We start from the raw sequence: 14,057 nt of genomic DNA, 5'->3' as shown, positions 1-14,057 counted from the left end.
CCTCTTGTGCATTTGAAAATGTATTCCATCCACCCTGTGTCTTATCTTCCACAGAGTAATCTGCTTGCTCAGTCTGTCCTTAGTCTTCTTCCAGACTGATTCAGAGTGTTTCTGCAGCTGTTCAGAGGGTTTCCTTGGTCTGAACCCCCTTTAGCTAGAAACGTGAAAGTGTTCAGATGGGGCTTCCTGAGGCAAAGGAAAGGATTCACACACACCTATGTTTAAAAATTTGGTAGGAGGTAAAAAATTTGCTTGGTATTGGCAAGAACTGAGAAGCCCAGCAGCACTTACAGATGGTTCCCATTTGAAACAATACATTTGCAACTGCAAAAGCTAGAAATGAATTATTTCAGCTTCTCCAAACTAAACTGCAGAGAGAAGGCTGCTCAGCAGCAACAACTTCTTTGTTTTTAATTGCAGAACCCATAGCACCACTAATAAATCGTGACAATGTGACAAATGAGGGGTCTCAGCTGAGGGATCCTGCCTGCAATCCCGTGTCCTTAATTGTGTTGCACCTACCAAGGTTCCCCTCGGAGCGGTTTGTTGGTTCGGTTCTGACTCCAGGGGAAGTGTGCCACCTACTGAATCACCAGCTCTGCTTCCTGAAGCACCCTGGGATTTCCTTGGAGGGCTCCCAAATGCATTTGGCCAAGACCAACCCTGTTTAGCTTATGAGAGCAGACCAGATCACAGCCTGAGGCTGTTATGGCTGCTAGCCATATTACTCATTGGGGATGTTTAGTCATGTATCTCTATGAAGGAAGAACATATTGCATTAAATGTCTCAAGTTAGTTCTGCGAATATTGTTTGTAGATTGCTTTGTGACCCTTTCTAAGTGGAAAGAGCTGCATCTATGTAATATATTAAGACTTAATGGAGTGTATATAACATGTACTTTCAGGTATTTTTTTATAATAATAATCTCTCATGTTATAGCTATATGATTGAAAAGATAATGAAACAGACTGGGAAGGCAGCCTCTTTTAAGTTTTCCTGCTTTAGTACAGAATTGTTCTGATTTCACTGTTGAAAATCTGGTTTTAATACTGAAGTATTAGTAAATCTTCACCAACACAGTTGTTCAAATCCAATAGTAGTGAGCAGTAGGATCCACACTGTCTGTCCAGCCAACATCAATTGGAGTACAATTCCATTTGACTGCAAAAAGTCCTAACTGGTGTTTTATTATTGACAAATTTACAAACGGCACAGCATTTGCACAGCACACCCGATGCTAGGTAAGGGGCCCCCTAATAGGTGGCTTACAAAAGTATTCTGTAAGTCTCCTAATATATTATTATCATTATTATTATTATTATTATTATTATTATTATTATTGTTATTGTTATTATTATTATTATTATTATTATTTTAGGAGACAATTATTATTGTAACCCTAATAAGGGTTACAATCTGAAGAGAGTGTTTGCTGCTATATTGTATAAGTTACTTACTCCCTCTCTCTAATTTTTGTAGGGGATGAGATCTAGATAAAACAGATGCTGGTAGCTGAGTATACTCATTAGAGGCTGGAATAGTACAGTTGGTCTGGTTTCAAAAGTACAAATAAACCCCAAACTACCACAAACTAGCATGCTGTAAGCTTCTGTGCACATTACTAAACCTGACCTTCATCTGTTTTTTGTCTTTTTAAGGATCCACTATATGCCTGGGGTCTTGTTCTGTATGAATGGCCTCTAATCCTGGCACTAATACCTCTTATGCCATCCTTATCTGAAGTCTTTGCCTCATTGTGCCCCTGCTTTGAGTTATACAGCAGGAATTGAAAATAAAAAAAGTGTTAAAGAACTGCTGGCACCTTGTGGTAAATGTTTGAAAAACATTTTTATCAACAGTTTAGACTGTAAAACATACAAATTCTGAATTTTCTCAGTCATTAAGACTACACTGATGAAAAAAGGATCCTTATTTTTTAATTCTATTTATATCCTTTCTGTGACCCTTCAGTCCATTTTCTACCTGCTGCCTACAATGTCACCTGGCACATGGTCAGAACATGTTTCTTAAGAACATGTCTGTAAAGATGCAGTGGGCCTGGCTGTTTCCAAACAAGATAATTTTATTTGCAAGACTACTGAGTGAGAGGCAAGACTGCTGAGTAACAGCAGATTCATAGGCAGGAGAGAAACCTTAGCTTAATGGAAATATGTTTAGGCAGAGAAGATAAAGTCACTTGGTCCACTTGTGCTGGTTTTGCCACTTATTAGCTCAATGCAGATGGGCAATATGCAGGATGTGAGTTGGGTGAGATTTGAAATAAAGAAAAGCAGTGTTTTTGTGAAGTGAGTTAGGGGTTTTTCCTCAGGAAAAAGAAGAATGAGGCTTCAAGAGGCTGGTATTTTTATTGCAGGGGAAGAGCTGGGGTGGAAGGGAGCAGAAGGACGAAGGAGGTCACAGATGTGGCCCGGAGTAGGCTAAGTGAGAACAGGAATAATGAAATTGGCATTGTTGACTAGGAGAGCAAACAGATAAGATCAAATGTATGTGTGAAGAAGACAAAATAGAAAGCTCTTACATGAAAACATTTCTTGTGAACGACCTGAGCTGAGTTCCAGACGGCGTACTTCTCATTTGTGCTTCTTTCTAAATTCACAAGCACTCTGCATTTTACAGGCATTTTTTTCAGTCCCCGTAAGTTTTTTTTTTTTAATGGAAGCCAGGTTAGCTGAAATGAAAAATAGATTTGCGTTTTTCTACTTACATGATTTAGAGCTTAGCAAGAAGACTCTTGGAAAACATAATTGCCCTAAACAAAACAAAACTTTAAAGAGCTTCACCAAGTAACCCCCAGTTTCTATCAGTACAGTAAAGCATTTTTTTACTGCACTGTTTTCATGGCAAAGTTCAACTCTCAGTTCCCAGGGTTTCTGATTGTACAACTCTTTACACTTTTCACAGTCCTTATAAAAGACAGATAAAATGCTTTGAGGAAATATTTTTTAAAATATTCATTATCTGGCAAAGACCAGGACTGCAGCATTCCAGCCTAAAAAGGGAAAGTTTTGGAAGGTTTTAAAAGTATCTAAGAAAAGGGAGATAGAGTTAAAATGAAGATGCAACTGTAAACATAAATTTTCATGTCAATTCTGTCTGCAATACTCCTTTAAGTCAGCTTTATCCTTTTACGTAGTCACATTTATAATATATGTATAATGTTTTATATGTAAGAATATCTTTCATCTAGGTATGTGTGAGATATATGCACCTATAAATGCATAGTCTGAGCACAGCAGTGAGGCAGGTGAAATCACATCAGTCATATTCCAGAACCAATCATGGGTTTGCTCCCATTTAGCTAAATCTATTTAACAGTATTTTCTAGTATTAAACACCTTTTTGTTTGAGTACTCTGGAAAGACTGACCAACTATGGAATCAGATGTAGATAGAATAGAGATATAATGATTTTGCCTCCAAAATACAGAGGACAAAGAATGGTATGAGCTGTCCCAGGTAAGAGCTAGATGATGATGGTGATGGTTGCCCATCTTTTCATCTCTTTAGGCAGGAGCCACAGAATAGCTAGCATGGACACCAAAACAGAATTAAACCACAGCATAGTAAAAACATACTAATCTACTAATAAATATAATAATAATCGAGCAACCCAACTTTAGCTCGTGCTCTGAACCTTGCCAAATTTGGGGCTTTTGGCAGGCTACCAAGAATAGCAAAAACAACAGACAAGGGCCCCTCATCTGAGAAAGCCTTGCTGCTGTCCCCAGAGGGTTTTGCCCTGTGAACCAACAGCAAGAGCATCCCAGCTGGTCTGGAGAGACAGTGTGGAATCACACCGTGAGATTGCGGTGATGGGAGATGAAGCTAAACTTGAGTTTTGTGTGAATTGAGATGAAATTAAGGGACTTCAGTTGTTATTTAGTAAAACAGTTTCCTAGGTTACGTTGGAGTAATTTTTACAGTGTTGGTATGATGTAATCAGCTGGTTTAACGTTTAGAGCTAGTAAAACATGTGCGTATAATTTTTTTTTAAAGAGGCTGTGCCTAATCACCTTCATTTTGCACTCACTTAGTTCAATATTAATAGTTTGCATTGGCTAAGGATTTACAAACAGGCTTAGGAGTGTAACGGTCTAGATTTCTACATCTGATGGCCTGAAAGTAAGAGGGAGTGAAGAGTTTTGTCAGGCTCCAAGATCTTTCCTCCCACACATGCTGGCCACCAGATAAATCATGTGTATGACTTTATAGTGGAGTCGATGCTGGATGTTAAGCAACACCCAGAAGTGAAGTTCTTGAAATAATTTCCTGTGAAAGCAACAGTAGACAGATTTGTAATCACAGATCACAGCATTAATCAAGTAAACAAACCATCCATTTTTTGCTGTAGCATTCCTGAAATCCCTTTTAGCAATACTGAAAATTCTACATAATGACCCTGCCTAATAATGAGTGTAACTGGAGCAGAACGGCACGCGGTGACACAGGTCTGTGGAGCACAGATGCAAAATTCCTCTGATAAAAGTGCTGAGAGTCAGCAGACATCTGAAATGTTGCTTAAATATTTCCGTAGTATTAATGCTACTCATCTCCATTGTAAATAAAACATCTCTTCCCTTCGAAACTTTCCAAAAGGTTGCTTATGCCACTCAGTCAGCTAAGAGAAATTTCAGGCAGGGCTGGGAGTGGATCAGTAAATAAGGGTAAACTTTGTCCTGCACTGTTACTCACACTGACAAATTCCCACTCAGTAAAAGCTGCTGACAGCTGCAGACTGCTCAGCAACTATAGCTAATGTGGGGAAATCTGCTCTAGGAAATAGGGCAGGTAGGTTTTGTTCAAAGTGCTTAAAAACGGGGTTTGCTGGAGGGGAAAGATCCATGTGGTGTTGAAAAAGAAGGTGTCAGGTTGGAGGAAGCTGCTTGTGGAGCCACCCAATGTTGAGTACAGTCCTGATTTTGTTCAGCAGTTTCATTAATGACGGTAATGCAAGTGTAACAAGTACTGCTGGTGACGCAGGCTTTGGAGACATTGGCAATACAGAGAAGGACCTGGATATCATACAAAAAAGAAAATAAAAATAAAAACCAGTCCCAAAAAACCTGGATGAGCTTTGACTACTGAAGTAATGGCAATGGAATGAAATTCATTATTAAAAAATGCAAGGCTGTGCCTGAGGGGACTAATAAAAATCTCTAGAAGAAGCTGGGAGCTCATCATCCGGAAATGGCTATATAATAGGAAAGCTCGTGGATGGTGGTAGGTGGTCATGGAGTGTCGGGAAGCTTCTGAAGGTGGTCTGATAATTTCCTAGGCACCAGCACTCTAATATAACAGTGCATCAGGAAGATGGCTTTCCAGAGACATTGGAAGGTATCAGAGTGGCATAGTGGACTGATCTGGAGCTAACGTTTAGTGAAAACATGTTAGAGAAAATGGGGGTTGGTAATCAAGGGTCTTGAAAATGAAAAAAAGTGACTTCAGGAGGAAAGACTGAGCTGATTAAGGGATACACAGAGAGAGCTGGCATATTCAATGCAAAGGGTTGGGAAAAAAAGTCTTTGCAGCAGGAGTCTGGACAGATATGAAAGAGGTAAAATTGCATTGGTAAAAGCCAGAGAAAACGATGTTGCAACTATTGACGTGTAGGGTGGTGAGACATATGTTCCAGTTATGAAGCAATTACAAGAATATATAAGCCCTGAAGTGGTTTCAAGCTGAATTCAGATTGGCATCTCTGTGCAGAATAATTAACGCACAAAAGCTTGAACATGAGCGACAGACAGTAGAAAGTTTCTAAATCCTAAGAAATTAAATTAAAGTTCCTTGGAAGGAAGAAGCAAAGGGAAAGTTCTGGGGAGACAGCAGAGAAACAGTAATGACTTGGTGTCTGGAAGGTTAAAAACTGAAGGGACACATCCCAGTTAAGTGGGAAAACTAATCTAGGTGCTGCTGCTTTGAATCAAAACTCTTCAGCTATATTCACAGAAGTGTCCACCCATGTCAGAGTAAATCTTGGGCTGTAAGTGAACTCCACAGGTTCTCAGATGAGTTAGTCATCACTGCTTAATTTGTTTATCCTGTTTCCATAATAAATCTCTCTATTTTCATTCAAACAACTTAACAGTCTACTTTGTTGGGGTTTTTAAAATTGAGCTGACTGCTTTTCATTTTTCAACAGAAGATTAATCTACTATCCTTATGTGAAAAGTCACCAGGGATGCCAGCACACCAGGGAGATTTTTCCAATACAGAATTTACAGAAGCCTTTCACTGACATTGGCTCTGGTCACCAAGAACAAACACAACTATTTGGTTTTTCAGAGTGGCAGGAACAGGCTAGTGTTAGCAGGCATCCAAGCAGATGACTGTTCCATGTGTAAATTTGGTAGGCACAAATGGTGTGGAATATGTACTTACCCGCTGGATGTACATGCATGTTTTGCAGCTAGGTTGTTCTACTCTGTGTTTGTTTTGTTTGAGTTTTTTGTTTTTTGTCTTTTTTGTGTTGGTTTTTTTGGTTTTGTTGTTTTTTTTTTTTTGTGTGTGTGTGTGTGTGTATTGTTTGGTTGGTTTGGTTTGATTTTTTGTTTGTTTTGCTTTGCTTTGCTTTGCTTTTTAATGCCAGGGTAGAAAAGCAGTATGTTTTTATTCATAGAAACTGGTGTTAAAATTAAAGCAGCATCCTCCCCCAAAGAATGTGGAAGAGAAGTTGGAAATAATTTCTCTTTCATTTAATGTTACAACAAAACTTGTGGGGCATCTCTGAATCCTATGTCAGTAAAATGCAGATGCTTTCCTTCTGGAGACCTGAAAGGGTTTGTGTGAGTGTCCCTGAGAGATCTGTTTATTTTAAATATGTTTAGAGATAATAGATAGCCATACTTTTCCAGAAGAAAAGCACTGGAGGACTAAACATAGTATCTAAATCCTAAAAGCATTAAGTGGGTACAGATGGACCTCACTTGATCTGAGAAATGAGCCTCTGACTGGAGAAGTTACCACAAAGGAAACTGAACTGGGTTTTCCTGTTTAACTCCCATTCCCAAAGAAAGGGACAGGGGGAAGACTATAGTTTTCCCTTTTAAAATAAAATGTCTAATCATGTAATAGCTTTTGTCATCAACAATAGAGTCTTACTACTCATAGCCGACTCTAAAACCTTTACATTATTTTTTACTGGGAGTCATTGGAAATAAGGGAGCTGCAGTCTGGCACTTGGCTGTGGCCACATCTCAGCCACTGTGTTGCAGACTTTACTGGTTTTTAAGAAACATTCTTGAAACATTCTGATCTGTACTCACAGACATTGGCATTTAGATGTCAAGATGCTGGATGTAAATTAAATTTGAGTCTTTGGGTAGCACCAAGTTAAAAAGTTACCACTTGGATAATGAACTCTCATCCTCCTGATAGGGATTGAATGGTATAAACTCTGTGCCTTAGGATGAGCCAGAACCAGCAGAATCATTTGGCTACCTGTAATTCATGGACCTGCAAAACTGAAGTCAATTTGTCCAGCAAGATTCCAGCAAACATTTCCTAGTGGTTGATTATAGCAGTTTGTTTTCATGGAGGAAATACTGTACAATAATCTGGATGATTAGCAAAATAGGATGTATCTTTACAAGCAAATGATGTGTGTGTTTTTATCAGATAGCACTTTAACTCTATTGCTGCTGTGATGAGTGTGATCTGAGTCCCATCATTCTCCTTTGCCAAGTCCCAGAGCTTTTCCTGGATTTTTTTTTAAGCTTCATTAGAATATTAGTTATTTGCTGAAAAGTAAAGATGAGGGCTAACAGACAGTTTGGGGGAAAGCTAAAACTTGTTTCAGAGCTAATCCATGCTATTATTCGGTGCCTACCATACTGTGCTCTGCAGCACGTATTTAATGACAGCATACAAGTTTGCTCTTTTAATCCAGATATTGCAGTTTCAGCTTACTTTTCTGTCCGTTAGAAGGAAAGAACATCAAAAACCAGATCCTTTTCCCTGTTACAAGAGTTCAGATGTGACTATATATGAAAAATGTTTTAAGTTGGGTCCAAGGTAAAGCCTGCAGAGTTTCACAATAATGATTAAGATATCTGAGGTCTGGGCTCAAAATGTTTCAGGTACATGGATGGTAAAGCCTCTTCAAGCAACTCTAAAAATAGAAGTGGCTCTGCTTTTCAACGAGCTCATGCTAATTATCCATCAGAATAATTTGAATCACACTGGGGGAAGCCTCCCGTTCATTATGCATGAACATTAAAGATTACATGGAATTGTTTTAAATACCTGCAGTTTACTTCTTTCCTTAGTCAACATCTCCCTTCTGCACTCCTGAGCTATTTGCTGGTTGGCTGCTATCTCCCATGTCAGGGGTGATTGCATTGCATGACTTTTTATGGCTGACCTGCAAGGTGCTTTGAGATCTTTCAGGTTGAAAGATTCTACAGAAATGTAAAGCATTATTTATTATTCGTCATTAATTGCTGCATAATTTGTCTTAGGTATTGGGGGTTTAGAGCTGTAAAAAAGCATCTGGCTATCTGAACCTGATGACTCAGTGATATGTAATTGGATATAGGCCTTCACTTCCAGGTCACCTGCTCATCACTGGCCCACAGCTATATGGTGGGTATGTAATAAGTAGGCAATCCTATATCCTAGTGGTTAAGTATCCCCAGGAAAGAACCAAACCAAACCAACCAACCAAACAAAAAAACACCCTAAAAAACAAGCAAACAAACCAAAACACAACCCCCCCAAAAAACTAACAAAAAACCAAACACAAAACCACCACAACAAAACACGTTATCCCAAGTGGCATTAACATGTTTAGAACTGTCATTGGAGAAAGGTTTCTTATCTTGAGATTGTTCCTGGGCTTTTAGGCTAAGATTCATTATGAGAATATTGTGGAGAAGTCTGTGTGCCATCATGCCCATTACACATCTCTGTCTCCAGTGCTGTTGGGCCCAAATTTCTTCAAGTTCTTCCTTAAATATTTTCAGTAGGGTGATTCTAACTTTGCAGCACATTTATGGATGTGTATGAGAGAGGGACATATTCATTCCAGGACTGATTTAAACTTAGTCTAATCCAGTTTCTTACAGTGCTTAGCTTCAAAAAAATCTGGGGCCTGTCTCACAAAGGATATTTCCAATTATGCTATTTCCAATTATACTATTTCATAACCATTTGGAGAGCTTATAGAAAAACCAACTCTACCTCAGATACAGCTCAACATTGAGCATTCTGAACTGTCTCTCCTTAAAATGGCTTTTTGTAAAGCACCCAAATGACTTGGGGACATGCATCCCATTATTTTACGAGCAACTTGAAAAATCTGCTCTTAACCCCTCTTTACTTTAGTTCTGCTGAAGCTGGTGGACCCATACATATTTATGTCCTTGCTAGTGACAGCTAGCCTGCCAGACCTCACAGGCTCCCTGTGCAGATGGTCCCTCTGTCCACTACAAAAACATGGGACACCCAAGTTGAACTGAACACTGAATAGCACCACATGGGTTTGCAGTGGTCTGTAACTGAAAAGGTTCACTGGAAGCAATTTGCAAAGAAATCCTTAGGAAACCACCTGGATGGTTATTTTAAATTAAAAAAGGAAGAGATGCCACTTTAAAAAAATAATTTTTAATACTAGGTTTAAGGTTCCATACATGTGATAGTCATTAAAGCTTATTTAACCCTGAAATTATCTGGCCTCTTTAATTCCACAGGGACTGTAACGCTCTTGGGTTAGAAATGAAAAATAATGTCAGAATGAAAATGAGACTTTCCTGAGTGTAGGACCATTATTACAGAGTATTTTCTTAATCAAGACTCTCTAAGAGCCAAGTAGTGGAGAAAAAAAATAATCAGACTGTACTGCTTTCATCCACAGGGTCTTTGCTGATGCTTAGGGCCACTGACCAAACCAGGCACAAGTCAGTCCCAAAGGCTGTATGGGATGCACTCACCTAAAATGGATGTAGAGCTGATGATTTGTCCATCCTCAATCTCAGCTGTAGTACACCCAGTTCCTTGTTACAATATTATTTCGAGATAGTCCCAGTGCGCCCTGACATTTGGGCTCTCGAAATTCAGACCTTTCTGGTTGCTCAGACTGGAAACTTTCAGCGGGAGCAGTGAGGTTTTTTTGTCAAGTTTCTGTTACACCAAACATCTGTGGTGTGCCCCACCACCCTTTCCCCAAGGATGAAACATGCTGCAGGGAGGGTGTTGCAAGCATTCCTGAACTAGACAGCTAAGTTGGAGTCATAACTGTGCTGGCCAGGGAGCTACTTTGAAGAAGGCTCCCATTAGAATTAAAGCATCCCACAGCTCTCATCACAACAGCCCTATTCTTGAGCCTGGCTGAACACGGAAATTTAAGGATGGGGGTGGAGGGAGGGGGGGAAGAAAAGACAGACAAGTAAACAGATAAAGAGGGAGCTCTTGCATGCAAGTGGAATTTCCTCTGAGCACAGGACATTCTCTATCATTAACTGGTCTGTCACAGGGACAAAAATGGGAAAACAGTGTTTCCTGTTAGTAGGAAGAAAAAATCACTAGGCCTTGGAAATACCTGCCTGGAAAGAACTTTCTTATATTCCTACCAGCAAGCACAAATAAGTTTTTAACTCCTTTGAAGCATGAGCTCTCTTTTAAAGCAGTTCGCTTCTTGAAATGGGACTTCAGTGTATATGATAGGCAGTTCAGGCTGCTTGGACCTTTCTTGTTCATTTTGTATAATTCTCTAACACCTGGAAATACCTTCTGTAAAACAAAGGCTGTTTTCAAGGCAGTTCAGTTCTTCTGAGTTTGTGTCTATGAAGGTAATAATGATAAAAAGGGCCACTTGCCATACAAACAGTGTCATTCCTGCAATATTTTGATTAAGATGCTCGCAGATGGACAATGGGTCTGTTCTTGCTTCTGGTAAACAAAGTTTTCTTTTGGGAGGAGTGCAGTTGCCAGGCAAGTGCTTGAAGCCTCAAGGACAATGATGAACCACCCTGCAGCTCCATCATCATGTTTTTTGGTTATTGCTATGAATACAGTAGGTGGGGGGAGTGTTGGTCTTTCAGAAGAGTGAGAAGAGGACGTTTCACTGATAAACACTGCAGGAATATGCACATGCACAAGCTGCCCCAGGTTAACCTGAGTTACTCAGGGTAATTATTTTTTCTCTCTGATGGCAGCTTCCCTCCCCTCTGAAAGTGGACCTGGGGATTTAAGTTTGTGCCTCAGTTGCAGCTACGTTCCCCAGCAGTTTGAAGCTGTTCTGAGCCTGGGATATGCCCTAGGCCCATGAAAAAGTTTATAGCAATGCCTGTGACATAACGGGATGAACAGGAGATATGTAATCCATCCTTATAAATAGAAGACAACAAAATAAAAAGAAGGGGGGAGGCAAAACAAACTCTTAGATCTGCACAGGAGAAAGGTTGGAAGTCATGGTTTTTTACATAGAGAAGTGGGCTGAACTTAAAGCGAAACCATCGGCAAGGCCAGAATTAAAAGAAAGCTTTAGGAATGATCTAACTTTTATTTTATTGCATTACAGAAGACAAAAAATCAATAGCTGGTAATTCAGACATAAATGAGTTATACAGGCCATTGACACAATGGACCAAACTTTATAACAACCACATCTGATGCTGTCAAACCACAAGCTTCAGTGGCGCCAGTAATAATTATGGCTGATCACCTCTAATTCAGAGCTGCCTTGCTTGATAAAGGTGTCACTCTGAGTGGCTACAGCATCAATATCAACTGAGGATGTCATCCAGCAGGTCAGCCTGCTGCGGATAACTGTGTTTTTTTAATTGAATAGGATAAAACCCTTGCTTTGCTTCTCCTCTCATGCTGTCTGTAAAAATCATATATACCTAAAACAAACAAAATTTGAATTTGTGTCTGGAACTACCAGAGTTGGAGACTAAACTATGACTGAAACTAACAGTGTTCATTCATAGAAATATATTCTAAAAATAATTTATAACCATAAGAGTATCCTCAGGAGGAGACTTTGGAATTTTACAAATCTTTGTTGCACTGCTGCTTTGATTAATTAATTAATCTGCCCGCCCCCCCCTTCTTTCCCCGCAAAAATCTCAACCCCAAAAAAAAACCAAACAAAAATAAAAAAACCCAAAAACTGTTTGGTAAAATGCTGGTAGGCAATAGAAATTGCTCTTCCATAAACTCACATCTTTATAAAGAAAAAAAAAAACCCCACACGTTAGCTTTTATGTTTTCCTATTGTTTCCTGAATTTTGGAGGTTAGGTATGTCCACTGATTGTTGGAAGACTGAATTTCACTCTGAGACACTGTGTGAAGTGACTTTGTAGAGTAGCTCTTGATCTATGAAGGAAGGTGTCATTTTTAAATACCTTTCTAGTGTTTCAGGTACTATTAAGGTTTACAGCTCTGCAGATGGCATTGAACCTGTTAATCTTTGGACTGCTGAGGGATGGCATGTGTGCTTAGACATTTCCTAATATTGTTTTTAATTTTTAAATTTTATTTATTTTTACTACTACTACAACTTTGCATTATTTTCTGGAGCAACTATATTATTATTTTTTTAAATTATTATTACTATTATCTTCCTACTAGTACTACAACTTTGCATTATTTTGTAGAGCAGCTCTTTTGGAATCTGGTGACGACAAGTAGTTGTGAGCGGTGAATCGTGAAAAAATCCCCTGTGGGGGAGGACATGGGAGATATTTCAGCCACAGTCACTGTAGTGTTCAACATCAGGAGGACTTCTAGAAACTGATGCACTACGGCGCATCAGAGCACTTTGCACCACAATAGTTTCTGCTTGTCCGTGTGAAAAAGCTTCCTCCATTATGAAAACTTATTACTGGTTGTACTTAGAGACAACCTCTAGCACCCCTACCCAAAAAAAAAAAAAAAAAAAAAAAAAAAAAAAAGGCCGAATATCAGACTTGGGAGCTAAGCACCAGAAGGGCATTATTTTAGACACAGGATAGGCAACAACAGCGGCACTGTAAGTGAGTAAGTGAGTAAATTTACAAGCTTGCCGTGCTGTACGGCTCGGCGCTTCTCTGGTACTATTTTAAGAAGCAGAAAAAGAAAGCGCCTTGCACCTGTACGTTCTTACTGACACCGAGAAAGAAGCTCCTGGTTTTCCTTCAAAAACGCAGGGCTCGACTCCAGCCCTGCGAGGCTAAAGCAGAGAAACCCCAGCCTAACCTGCAGGAGCATCCCTTCCTCATCCTCCCCAGACCCACACCAACACGCTGCTTCTTCCCCTTCCACGGCTGCTCCGCCGCTGCCCTCCTCGTCTCCCGCTCCATCTCCTCCTCTCCCAATTGCCGGATCTTCCTGAAGCCCGGACCACTGCGGGGCATTCGGGAGCGAGCGGGTTTGTGTGTCCCATCATGTCAGCCCCGTCCCTGGGTTTTCCTGCGGTCCGGCAGGCAGCTGCGCAGGCCCTTCCGAGGCGGCACTGTTTCTTTCTCTGTTTACTCGTTTCCAATGGCAATTGCACCACCGAGTCTCAGTACTTCTGGAACTTGGCCTGGGGCTGTTTTGGTTACATTGAAGTTTTTGCTTCAGCTCTGCCAGATTTAAATGGTGACTTCACCAGCACTGAGCTAAAAAGGAGAAAAGGGGAGGAGGGAGGTAGTGTAGCGAGCGGGAGGGAGTGAGGGAGCGGGCCAGAGCATTACATCATCATTTGGACGGGAATCAAATGGGAAGGATATGACTCACTCGGGCTAGTTAAGCTTTGGCTCAAGTTCTACATACACTCATTCCAGGGCTCTCATGTTCTGCACCTCAGCAGGGAATTCAGGCTCAGTGATGTCCATGAGGTTTGTTTTTAATTTTCTTTTCCTTTTCTGATTTCTCTATACTTTTCCCCACCACCACCCCTCGCTTCCTCCTCCTCTCCTCCTCCCCTCCCTAGTCCCCCTTTTCCCACTCTCTTTTCCACTTCGACAGAGTTTGTTTGCTGGTGCGTGTAGCCTCGACTCTTAGCAGCAGAAGCTGGTTTCTCGACTAAACTGAACCCAAACAAGGAACACAGCAAACTTGAGAGAAGTTT

General features: G+C 40.3%; 1 protein-coding gene across 6 annotated transcripts in view; it reads left to right on the top strand.

Annotated features, from left to right (window-relative positions):
- The window catches only part of CREB5 (cAMP responsive element binding protein 5), a 259,619-nt gene that overhangs the window by 142,501 nt on the left and 103,061 nt on the right, over positions 1 to 14,057 (top strand). Inside the window, exon 1 of one of the 6 annotated variants that reach the window (XM_071735598.1) lies at positions 13,641 to 13,824. The exons of the other annotated variants lie outside the window; for them this stretch is intronic. Within the exon in view, the coding sequence (XP_071591699.1) occupies positions 13,778 to 13,824 (47 nt within the window). The 5' untranslated portion in view covers positions 13,641 to 13,777. Of the gene's footprint in view, positions 1 to 13,640; positions 13,825 to 14,057 lie in introns of those variants that run through there. 6 annotated transcript variants of the gene reach the window in all.

The sequence above is a fragment of the Heliangelus exortis genome, chromosome 2 (assembly GCF_036169615.1).
Source record: "Heliangelus exortis chromosome 2, bHelExo1.hap1, whole genome shotgun sequence".
NCBI classification, from domain to species: domain Eukaryota; kingdom Metazoa; phylum Chordata; class Aves; order Apodiformes; family Trochilidae; genus Heliangelus; species Heliangelus exortis.
This window is presented reverse-complemented; position numbering and strand designations above follow the sequence as displayed.